The 12,520-nt window shown below is 42.8% G+C and overlaps 2 protein-coding genes across 4 annotated transcripts in view; one reads left to right on the forward strand and one right to left on the reverse strand.

Annotated features, from left to right (window-relative positions):
• LRRC38 (leucine rich repeat containing 38) overlaps positions 1-12,520 on the forward strand; it is a 175,152-nt gene that overhangs the window by 110,215 nt on the left and 52,417 nt on the right. For 2 of the 3 annotated variants that reach the window (XR_007380872.1, XR_007380874.1), the window contains one exon: positions 103-180. The exons of the other annotated variant lie outside the window; for it this stretch is intronic. The gene's annotated coding sequence lies outside the window, so the exon portion shown is untranslated. Of the gene's footprint in view, positions 1-102; positions 181-12,520 lie in introns of those variants that run through there. 3 annotated transcript variants of the gene reach the window in all.
• On the reverse strand, positions 67-6,468 carry LOC125703529 (arylacetamide deacetylase-like 4). Its single transcript, XM_048968122.1, has 4 exons — positions 6,067-6,468; positions 2,476-2,692; positions 1,970-2,033; positions 67-847 (listed from the first exon to the last, which is right to left on the reverse strand). Exons 1-4 carry the CDS (start codon positions 6,217-6,219, stop codon positions 67-69), a joined length of 1,215 nt encoding a protein of 404 aa, XP_048824079.1. The 5' UTR covers positions 6,220-6,468.

Consider the following 12,520-nt stretch of genomic DNA (forward strand, 5'->3'; position numbering starts at 1 on the left):
TTTTTAAAAAAATCTTTGCAGGGAGAGAGAGATAGAAATCAGGAAGTGAAAGCAAATAATGGAGGTTTACATCAATCTTAGAAATTTTGTTATCTTTTCCAGGCCTTTAATTCCAGATTGGAATGTTGCCACCTTACTATAAGCAGCCAAGAATATTGTTCCATGGAACCCCTCTTCCAGATGGCACAAGGTCACTTTTATACCATGATCCTCTAATCGTTTCTTGTATAGCAGTCCATCATCTCTGAGCACGTCGTATTCGCAGGTCAGAATGAAGGTCTCAGGAAGCTGGGCAATGACACTGTCTTCACACAGCAGTGGTGAAAACAAAGGCTCAAGAAAAGGCTTGGCCAGCTTGTAGATTTCTTCTGAGTACGGTGCTGGTGGTCCTGGAGGTGTGTAGCCTCTCATTTTAAACTCATGAGGGATATTATCAGCACTCAGCCATTTCTGATACTTCTGTCTTCGCTTTTGTGAAATATGGGAACCTTCAAGTAATACATTTACAGCAGACAAGTCTTTATTGAGATACTTCAAACCAAGAACGAGGGTTCGTTCCCTTATCAAAACAGGAATTTTGGCATTCTGCTGATAAGAAGGCAAATTAAAGTCTGCGGCCTGGAGAAAAGGGTATATTAAGATTTGTGCTCTCAGCTTTGGGACATCTTTTCTGTTCACCAGCGCTTGGGCAACAGCAGCAGTCAGTGTCCCTCCACTGCTATCTCCACAGACAATGATGCGGGCAGGATCCACTCCATAATCTTGTGCTGTCTTCATGAAGTGAATGGTGGCAGTCAGACAGTCCTGGAATTGGGTTGGATATGGGAACTCAGGAGCCAGGCGGTACCTATGTGGGAACAGAAGGGTTTCAGCATGGCCATATCTACTGAGTGGACCCGCGCTGTCTTTTCAGTTGTGCATTCATATATTTCATTGTGAAGATGGGAAAATATCCTCAAACTATAATTACAACAACAGAAATTATAGTAATTATTGCTTGCAGTGTACGAGGGCTGCTCCAAAAGGAATGCCTCCTATTTTATGATGTTGGCCCATGGCATTGGATGCAGATGTTGGTGGGTGGCAATAGAGGTTGAACCTTCCCACCAATATGCCAGTACGTTTTGTTGCTGTGTGACAGATGGCAGCAGAGGGGCAGTCTGACAGAGTGGTGTCTGACATGGAAGTGCACATGGATCAAAGGGGTGGTGTTTAATTCCTCCATTCAGAAAAATGACATTCCACTGGCATTCATTGACGCTTGCTGTACGTTTATGGAGATGGAACAGCAGATGTGAGGCAGTGAGGGTGGGGGTGCATTTCTGCAGCAGTGGTTGTCTCCACTGGTGCAGATTTTGATGAGCACAGCACGCAGGCTTTGGTTCATTGCAGATGAATGCGTAGCTCATGGTGATGACTACGCTGAAAAATAGCGTTCTGTAGCTGAGAATTTGCTCTATCAAATCATGTTACTGTGCTCTTTGTATCTCTCGTAGTTACCATGGAAATAAATAGGAGACATTACTTTCAGAGCCATCTTTATTTACTGCTTTTAGTGCTTGAGGGAGCTCAGTGCATTATCCTCTCTTTGGAAAACATATCTTTAGTTATTATGTTTTAGGTGACTGAGGAAATGAGTTCAGCTGTCTGGGCAGCCATGCTTCCAGCAGAGTTAATTACACAATGTTGGTTTTAAGTTCTGTGCATGGCTTTAGGAAATAAATAAAACCATCCACATCCAATGGTAGCTACAAATTATTCCGATGGATTTTATTTGGAAATTAGCAAGTGGGGATTAGTGAACTAATTCTTTCTAAGAGTCATTAGTGCTAGTGAAACACGTGTGATCATTAAATACAAGTGCTCTATGTGGTTTGCAGGGAGTGTGGGTTGCAGGAACTAATGCATTAAAGAACTAGGAACCCAGGGGGAGACAGGAGGACGGTGTGCTTGGATTTACCCTACTTACCCAACAGACACAACCACTGAATTGGTTTTCCTAGCAAGAATGCGACATGTTCTTTCATAGGCCCCTGTTTAAAGAAAATAATAATGATAAAAATATATTTCAGTGGAATTGTAAGTTGCTTTAAAGTAAGTCAGAAGAAAATATTCTCAAGACTTTCTCTCTGTTCTGCTGTTATAGCTTCACTGTAAATCTCCCACAGCTGGTGTGATCTAATCTGAACATTGCTCACAGCCTTATTACATCTGTGTAAAAAAGTTCTTATGAACTTCTCAACTTTTCTCATAAGCATAAGGAGAAGAGAAGCGATCAGAGGAGTTGGAGGTGCACAACCTGTATAAAGATAATGTAACAGAATGCCTGCTACTCAAAATGAAATTGTCCTGTGTCCTGACACAACTTTTTTGATTTCTCATACTTAGCCTCCTCCCTCTTCTCATCGTTTGATAAATGCCCCATCAGCTCAGTAACCACATAGCATGTTTAGTTACAGTGTTTACATGACTTACGAATGCTTCCAAACCGTCCAACCCCGCCATGGAAGTACAGGACTCCTCTCCTTTGGCCACTGGTTGATGTTTTTGGCTGGTACAGTCTTACTTTAACCTTTTCAAAGATTAAGTCCTTGATAATAAGACGTTTATCTTTTAGTGGTGGTATTCCATCCATTATAGCTCTGAGTAAACTGACTTCTGACATGATACCAAGTTTTTCCAGTAATATTGCCTGTTAACAAAGGAAAAGGAAACACAAATTAGCTCAAATGTTAGAAATGTTGGGTGACAGAGTGATGTTTTACAAATTATCTCATTCTTCAGTGGTGAAATCCTGGCTTAGTCTCTATTAATGGAATAAATCTATATATAGGCTATTAATAGGAGACAGAAGTGTCAAATACTTCATAGAATCATAGAATCACAGAATGGCCTGGGTTGCAAAGGAGCACAGTGCTCATCCAGTTCCAACCCCCTGCTGTGTGCAGGTCACCAACCAGCAGCCCAGGCTGCCCAGAGCCACATCCAGCCTGGCCTTGAATGCCTGCAGGGATGGGGCATCCACAGCCTCCTTGGGCAACCTGTTGCAGTGCCTCACCATCTGGGTGAAAAACATCCTCCTAATATCCAACCTAAACCTCCCCTGTCTCAGTTTAAGACCATTCCCATTGTCCTATCACTAGCCAATACTTCCACTTGTTAGGCTTTAAAGCAGCCCTTAAAAGAACGTTTTTTCATAGCATCTTCCACAGCCAGCTCCTGAACAAGGCTACTTCTGATCCTTGCCGCCATCTCCACATACTGCAGTGCTTCGTACCCAAACACAGTTAGACTGGATGGTTTGTTGGGTTGCCGTTATTCCTACATGTGTATTTCAAAGAGAATTCTATATACAGCTTGTGTCTTCAGATCCCATTGTGAGAGTCTTTCATCTCGCATTTAAAGGCCTCAGTAGTTCAGCAATGTGTCCTGTGAAGGTTGGTGTAGGTATCTCATTTTGTGCCATTTCAGGAGCTGATCCCCCTGTGCAAGAAGGATCTTTCTGTGGTCTGACTTTATTCCCATTTTAGTTACTTCTACTGATCTCCTGCGTGATAACCATGGGAAAATAATTGTTTCTTTAATCCTTCACTCCCCTCTGGTATTGTTTCCTCACACTAGTGCTTTTGTAACAGTGAGGGTTGCACCTGTAATTAACTGCATTGTTTGTATGTTGTCTTGGAAATACAAAAAAGAGCAGAAGAGTCCACATCAGCTGCTGTGCTTAATGCTGACAGCCTGACAAGCAACTGTTAAACCCGTGGTACTTTGACTGATCAGCTTTCATAGAGATTGGCATTTGTTTATATTGCTCTCATTCACCTCACTGTTAGCTCTGAGTATCTGCTGAGGATAACTGCAACAAAGTACAGTTATCACATATAACAGGGCATTTGAGCTGGAGGGGACCCTAAAGGCCATCAGGTCTCACCCCTGCACTGAGCAGGGACACCCACAGCTTCATCAGTGCTCACAGCCCCTCCGGCCTGACCCTGGGTGTCTGCATTCCACTCCATGATGAAGAACATCAGTTATTGGTCAGGACATGTAATCTTCATAGTTATTTCTGGTAGTATGCAAACAACATTTTTATCCGGTGGAGTTGTTTTAAATTGCACAGCAAACAGAAGCTCCGTAAGAATCAGCAGCGTTGGCATTTTTGCTTTCAAGTCCATTTTTCAGCTCAGCCTCTGCCATCAGTGCATGGAGTGCCCACCAGCGGTCATTCACCATGCAGTGCTGTGCTCCAAGAGGAACGCAGTGTGAAAGGCAGAGAGGAACCCTAGCTGGTTAGAAGTGGGAGTGCAGACACATGCCTGGGCAGAGGAGCAGACCTGCAGCAGCATGCAGGAGGTGCTGCCTGAGGGAGGCAGGCGATGGCTGTGCTGACTGCAGTGTTAGAGCCCTTTCTTCTCCTCACACAGGTACACAGACAGAAGTTACATGTGTTGCATGCTGTGCCAGCCCTTCTGCCTCAGTCATTACTAAAAGAAATTGATTCCAAGAAGTTACAGAGCTATTAACACAGTAGGTAGTGTAATGTAATCAGCCCCTCCATGTTTGCATCTCATTGTTTGCAACTCAATTTCCCAGATGGAGTTTGTCCTCTGGCTACCTCTAAAATCTGTCTGTTTTTCTTCTTATAGACCAAATTCTAAACCAATACTGAAAAATAAAGAATGGGTAGATTTTTCAATGAAGAAATTTGATTAAGACATTCCTTATTTAAGTATAACCTCAGAGGTGAATACAGATAGTTCCTCAGACAACTTATTAGATTGTGCACAGTTACATCAAGCTGTTTTGTCTCCAGTGACTTCACATGCATTTTTTGTCTAGATCTACCATAGCAAACTTTAATTTTCCCTGCAGTTTTGGTGGCCATTCCTGGAGAGGACCTGGTTACTTTGAACAGCAACAACCAGAGCTCCTACTGAGTAGACGTCGCATTGTGACTGGTCAGTGGTGGGGATGGGCTGCTGGTTGGACTTGGTGATCTTAGAGGTCTTTCCAACCTTAATGATTCTATGACTTTATGACTCAAACTTTCTTGCATTTATACTTTTAACTACACATTAATCGTCTTACCTCTCTGTTCCTGGTTTTCCTTGGCCTCTCACTGACCAGCAGTGAGGATACAAGATGATAAAATCAGAAGCTGAGAACTGCATTAGGGTTAGGGTTAGAGTTACCAGTGAGCTTCTAAATTCTGCAGTTTGGCCTGCTGCATACCAATTGCACAAAGAACAAACTTAGATGGAAAAAGAGTGTGCACACAGCGTTTGGAAAACGTGGAGTTCCACCTCTAGTGCAGTAGGTGTAAGAAAACTTTGTGTGACTTCAACTCCTGTCCTGTTTTCTTGCACTGCTTTGTATCACAGCAGCATTGAGGGCTGGGTGAGGCACCCCTCAGGACTCACACTGAGTCACATTCTCAGGAACTTACTGGCTGACTTCAAAGAAAGCTTAATAAGCAGTGTAGCAGGGAAAAAGAACAAGATAATAACAGCAGAACATGGAATTTCAGTGAAATGTCATGCACAACCCAAAGAAAGTGAATGTTTTCCTTTTGTCATTTAAAAGGCTAAAAGAAGCTTGACTTAGCCATCATAGAAGTGTTTTTTAAACTCAGAATAGGAAATCACACAGACACTGCGAAGGAGAAAAGTGATGAATGTAGCAGCTGCCCTTCAGATGGCTCAGAAGTCATGCATTTGTAGGAGAGAGCTGAGCTCAGTGCAGCCTTGCATTCTCTCTTATGCAAAGCAGAAGTTTAACATATATCGTGCAGCAGCTGTTTGAGGCTGCACAATTTAAAAGCTAGAACTTAAGCCATCGGGAAAAATGAGGTATTATGCTGTCTGCAGTTTATTTTTTTGTATTGCTTGCTTTAGTGCTGCACGGCAAGCAGTGGGGTTGAACCACAGGTATCCACGAGAGTGCTCCCATCACCAAATAAATCCAGCTCTGTACTTGATATATATCGATTCCAAAACATTTCACCGATCCCTTATCCCTCTATCAGCAATCAAATTTAAAAGGTAGCTTTAAGCAAAGTGTACTTACCAGACCGAAACCAAAGTTCATGATGTAGTGAAAAGCATAAAGCTTTTTGCGCTCGCTGAATCCAGGTGGGATGTTTGCTGTGGGGTGTTCGTAGTAGAATCCCATTGCCACAACTAGAGTCAAAACAAGAAAAATGGTGAAGAGAAGTGCCATCTTGCTGCACTGTTAGGAGTCAAATGGAAGAAGCAGCTCCTTCCCCCTCTGACTTTTGCAGTATTTCTGAAGGTAAAGGCACAGGTTTGGCAATTCCCTTAGAATCCCATCATCCAGCTTTTAAAAATCCCAATAGGAAGGTGAAAGCATGTGGCAATCAAACCATACAATTAAATAGACAGTAACAATTAGTCATGAGGGAGGCTTGCATAAGCAGTTTTTCATATTTACAGCTAACATGTTTTGGTTCTGTGCCCATTACCGTATGTTCTTGACATATCATCAGTGTTACAAGGAGATAAAACTTATTACATCTCTCCCTATTGCTTGAATACAGTCAAGCCTGTCTTATTTCTGAGTTCAAGTGGGACAGGATTTCTTAGTAATCACCTTCAGAGCTTTTGATTTCTTATTTATTGTGCCACCACATCCTTCTTTCTCAGACCCCTGGTGAAATCTAGGTTTCAGCATTGCAGATGTTCCTCCTCACCTTGTATTTGGTGCTGGTCATACGAATTACTTGTTTGCTTATGTATCTATACACATACACCTCTATCAAGAATGTATTTACCCTATTCTTGATCTTTCAGCTTAGAATGGGATCTTTTTAAAGCAAGGATATTATTGAATGTTGGTTTTTGTATGTGCTATGATCTCTTCTCTAGAGCATTCAAATATGTTTTATTATTGCTAAAATAAGAATAATAATGGAGCAGCTGACACACAGGCCAGAAAAAAAAAAATCACTGCTGGTAAAAAGCAGAGGTGATTCCATTGGTAATATTTAACCCTGTGAATATCTGACAGCATCAGTTCTGAAGGACATTGGAGTGGTAAGAGCATTATCAGATGCAGATTTGCTCTGCTGAAGCCAACAGAATTGGGTTGATTTTTCTTAACATTGGATTTGAGACATGCTGTGGAGACTGAGAGCAAATGATGCATGACAGTTTTGTGTGAAGAGGTACAGAGAATGATTAAATCGTCTGGTTGGAAAAGACCTCTGAGATCATCCAGTCCCACTGCCCCCCTACCACCACTACCTTTCGTTCTGGTTCTTGTTTTCCAAACCCTGCCCAGTCCAATCCAAGGCGTTGCTGTCACACTGCAGAGCTCAGCCAGCACTTTGTAACCACACATGATACGTAGCACTTAGAAGATTAATTTCTGGTAGTGCAAGGCAATAGCTAATAGCATGCAAGTCATTTCTAGGCAGTTACAAGCATCGGTAGGAACTCTCAATTTTCGGATCAGCATGATCTTAATGTATTTCCTAACGTATCTCATTCACAAAGGCCAAACAGAATATTTATCCAGCATCCCAGGGACAACCAAAGCTGTGAATTAAATCTTACAGGGGTTTTAAATGAGGTTAACCTATGTGCTTTTTGCAGAGATGAATATCAGAGCAGTTTAGCACTAGAGTCTATGAACTGTGCAGCAAATCTATTTGCAGTAGCTCCCTTCTTTGTGGCTGTCTGGGCTCCTCACCTCCAGCTCAAAGCCAGGTTGCTTTTTGGGATGGGACTTGCTTGACTGCTGTTGTACGCTGGCACACAGTGACATCTTTGAGTCTAGCACAACTAGGAGCAGTGCAGTCTGAAGCACCAGTGATTTGTTCCTCCTGCTCATCCTTTCTCCAGCAGATGAAAGTACCCACTGCTACGCTTGGTTGCTCAGTGACTTTTTCAGCAGCCCCTTGGTTGAGCCTTAGGTCTCTGCACTCTGTGCCGTGATTATGTTGCTTACAGATGTCTTTCCAGGTATAAATGTAACTGCAGATGGTGAGAAATACACCTGGACTTGACAGTTTCAGGACTAGAAGCAAGGCTTGGACACCAGCAGAATATTGTGTTCTGTATGTGCCTTCCTCTTGAGCATGCTCGTATTCCCCAGTACACAAATCATTAGTGCCAAGATTTAAACCCCAAAAAGTCAGTAAAATGAAGCCTTTCCAGCTCATAAGGTGTAATTTGGGAACAGTGCCTTTACACCAAAACTGTGAACGCAACAAATTCTCCCTCTGCAAAGTCGTGGTATGGATGAAACAAATGCATGAAGTTTCTCTTTCCAAAAGAGAGTTCAAGAGATAAGTTTCATGTTAATATACATCTCAAGGTCAGTTTTACTCAGTGCACCCTAAGGCTTTAGAATACACAGTCTGTGACCTGCATAGGAAAAAATAACCACTCACATTTAATTCCTGACTTCAGAAACTGTTTATTAATTGGAAAGAATAAACAAGAATGAACTTAACTCTAGAGCCTGAGGATTCACTCTCTAAGAAGTTTATTCCACATTTTGCTTCATCTCCCCAAACTATTCATGTTATCCAACAACTCCTCTTCAACTTTGGTTTCCCAACATCCCATTCCCAATCTCTCTTCACCAGAGGGTTGGTTTGGTTCCTGTTTGTTTATCCTTTCTTGTGGAAGCTGTGTCACCCAGCTCGATAAGGGCTGCTGGTGAAAGGCACGTCGCCTGTGGCCTGGAGATTGGGACACTCTTGGGAAATTGAAGCAGGAAATTCAAACTCGTCAAGTCTGATGTGCAAATTGGCTTTCTCACAGCTTGGACAAGAGCATTAGGAAACAGCATTGCACAAAACTTGGTTGCAGCTACCTTCTTTAGTTTTTAATAGTGAAAGCAATTAATCAGCTTTGCTGAAGTTGTGCTGTCCCAATGACAGGTGTGGCCTAACCGTGCCCATCAGATGTGGCCCCTGTGGCAGCACCTGTGACAGAACCATTGTTCTGAAACCACTGTTCAGCTGGTTTCAACCTGCTTTGGTGCCTGTCCTTAGGAAGTCACTTTACCAAGAGCTGTAAGTCTTGGACCCCTCACTGCAAGAAAGACATGGAGGCTCTGGAGCGGGTTGAAAGAAGGGCAACAGAGCTGGTGAGGGCTCTGGAGCACAGGGCTGATGAGCAGCAGCTGAAGGAGCTGCGATTGTTCAGTTTGGAGAAGAGGAGGCTCAGGGGAGACCTTATTGCCCTCTATAACCACCTGAAGGGAGGTTGTAATGAGCTGGGGGTCAGCCTCTTCTCTTGTGTAACAGTGATAGAACCAGAGGCTTCAAGCTGCACCAGGGGAGATTTAGGCTGGATGTTATGAAATACTGCTTGTCTGAAAGAGTGGTCAGGCACTGGAATGGGCTGCACAGGGAGGTGATGGAGTCACCGAGCCTGGAGGTGCTGAAGGAACGTTTGGATTTTGTGTTGAGGGACACGGTTTAGTGAGAACTATTGGTGATGGGTGGATGGTTGGGGTGGATCATCCTGTAGGTCTTTTCCAACCTTGGTGATTCTGTGATTTCTGTGATTTCTGTGACTCTTTTGGATGTGTTAACTGGGTCTGCACATCACAGCAGCCCACCAACAACCCAACATCACTGTTAGAGCTTCCACGTGAAAGCTCTGTGCTGAAGTCTGGATAGCAGCAGGAAAAGAAACAAACTGGTTAGGTACATAGGGCAGTTAGGAAATGGTTTTTCTTGGTACACAGGGGTACACAGAGTAATACTTGATGCTTGAAGCACTGATAAGCACTGATAAGAAGCATGGAGGAAAAACCAGAAGAACAGAACACCACCACAACTGGGGTGCTTTCCACCAGGTAAACATGGGGGCACGGTTAGAGGGCATGGTGGGGATGAATTAATGGTTGTATTTGGTGATCTTTGTGGCCTTTGTTGCTGGACAAGGAAGGTGGTGGAGTCACTGTCTGTGGAGGTGCTGAAGGACGTGGTCTAGAGCAGTCACAGGCATGGGTAGATGGTTGGACTTGATGACCTTAGTGGTCTTTCCAGCCTTAATGGTTCTGTGATTCCATGACACACCAGGTGGGAGGGGATGCCTCTGCTCAGGTGCTGGGAAAGGGCTCCTGCTGAAGGTGCTCCTTGAGGTCTGTGGAGCATGAGGGCCATCTGGTGCTGGAAAGCTGAACTGGAAAGCTGAACGAGCCAAGTGAAACTCAGCAGCGCCTACTGCCATTGGCTGTAAGCTTGGATACGAGGTGCTGACAAGCTCAGATTTGTGTGTGCCTACTTGTATCCATCAGTATTTCTTTGCATGCATGACTTCTTGCGATGACTCCAAGCCTCCAAAGGCATTCGTGTGCATAACTGTAGGCACATTGCAAGTTTGCACTTGTGTTTAAGTTCTTGAAGATGTGGATGGTGGAAGGGGCATGCTGTCAGAAAGTGTCTGAATAAACAGGATAGGAACAATTTTGCTGTGCCTTTCTCTAGAAAATAAAAAAAAAATATTTAAACGAATTAAAATTTCCAAAGCTGTGGAAATTATCATATGTCATTTATATGAGTGAGCTCATGTGAACGTATCAGGTATTTGTATGAACAAGCAGTCTAGCTTAAGAATGTAAGGTAGATCTATAATTAATCAAATTAGAGGACAGGAAGTTCCCTGGATGCAATGAGGTCGTTCTGCTTTCTAGATTTTAGAGAATATTGGAGTCACTACTGAAAAAGGAAAATGTACTGAAAAGTACATTGTTTCTGTAGTTGCTCTTCTCCAGTTACCTGTCTGCACCACTATGACTGTAATTCCCAATACAGATTAAAATGCATGTGTTCAATATGGCTAATAATATGCAGGCATTATAAACCAATTAATATTTGTATTAAATCAAGACCTGCAGGTAAAGACTATGGAAAAATCTCAGTAGTGGACCAGTGCAGTTTGAACAATGGTCCATAAATGATAATGGTCCAGATGATGAACAGTGAAAATATGTGTGGACTGCTGAACTGACCTGAAGCATAACACACTGCATTGGATGAGGTGGTCATCTCATAATGTGTAATGCACAAGGTAGAATTGTAGGGACATCTTTAGCTCTTTGTAGAACGTGCAAAGTGTTCAAAGGGTAACAAAACAGCCTTGGTGACCAAGCAGAGGAGTGGATTTCAAAATGAAGAGGACTGTGCTGAACAACAATGTGGGATGGGGTAAGAGGCTCTCTAACAAGGAACACATTGTTTGAGTAGAGGGTTGTGACAGCTCACAGAAGTCTTTGCTCAGTGCAATCATTGCCTGGGAGGTGGGGAAGCAGCAGAGAAAACATTTTAGAGCATTGCATATTGGCATATTCAAGAGGCTTTTCTAAGAACCACAAAGATGCTGATGTGATATTTAACATGGCAAAAAAAAAATAACAAACAAACAAACCAACAACAACCAAAAAACAAAACAAAACATTGCAAAAGTTAATTATCAGTCATGTGGTCGTTTCAAAATAGTAGAATGGTGAAAAGGATTAAGAACATTACAAGCCAACATTACAAGGCTGCACTTGTTAGTCAACACCGTTGTTCAAAAGCTTTATTGGTGCTATTTGCTTACCAAGAAATACAGAACATTCTCCTCTATCCACTGTTTGCCACATTTGGTCCCATCAGCACGCTGATCAAGCAGTGGAGAAAAACCAAGTGGAAAACTTAAGACAAAAAATGTGCAGAAGTTCAGTGATGATAATAAGAATCTCGGATTTTGTGAAGGAAAACTATTATTTTAAGTGAGGTAATCAGATGGGGAAACCTATCATCAAGTTTACTTAGGAGAATGAGGTAAGGTAACCTTACAAGAGCTGGCCACAGCCTGAGTGGACTCAGTGGTCTTCTGGGGGTTTGGGGAGATTTGAGAAACATACACAGAAAGTTGTATTTGGAGGCTCTTCTATTGATTTCTTGAATCTTTGTGTGTGTGCTTGTTTCTTAGTTTTGTGCTGTGTGCAGGATGACAGAAATGAGTGCCCATAATGCTCAGATGCAAAGGCAGCTGTTTAGAGAGGCTGGGCACCAGTGAGCAATGTGTCACATGCAGTGTTGTTGAGGCCTTTGAACTTTTGCTTCAGGTCACTTTGGTTACCAAATTCTCTTGCTTCAGACAGGAGGAAGGACTTCCATTCCAGAAACTTTAGAAACCACATTTGGGAATCAATAAAAGGACAGTTGTGAAGATGCCATGCATGTAGTAAATTGATCCTGAATAAAGATAAGCCGATGACTGCCAGGTTTGACTGAAGTTCATACAGACATACCCAAGATAACTGTGAGTGTTCTTGTGCAGGTAGCAATACTGCTGTGGCAGAGCAGACATTGCCATGGATTAACTGCTCCATGCAAGCCAGCATTTTGCACTGCTTTTGTAGCAAATCCTGGTGCACTTCTGGCCCAGCTTCTACCAACACATCAACTGGTGAGCCACCCTTCATAGTCAGGTCAGAAACCAAAATGACTTGCCAATTTCACACTAAGTCCTATTATCAAAACAAATCCTGT

This window comes from Lagopus muta, chromosome 21, assembly GCF_023343835.1.
Source record: "Lagopus muta isolate bLagMut1 chromosome 21, bLagMut1 primary, whole genome shotgun sequence".
NCBI lineage: Eukaryota > Metazoa > Chordata > Aves > Galliformes > Phasianidae > Lagopus > Lagopus muta.

Excerpts from the sequence above, each read along its gene's own strand:
- LOC125703529 (XM_048968122.1), bottom strand. The coding sequence starts at position 6,219 with ATGGCACTTCTCTTCACCATTTTTCTTGTTTTGACTCTAGTTGTGGCA. Across the intron at positions 2,693-6,066 it reads TGAACTTTGGTTTCGGTCTG|GCAATATTACTGGAAAAACT; the intron begins GTAAGTACACTT and ends CTTTGTTAACAG. Across the intron at positions 848-1,969 it reads TCAGTGGTTGTGTCTGTTGG|GTACCGCCTGGCTCCTGAGT; the intron begins GTAAGTAGGGTA and ends GTTCCCACATAG.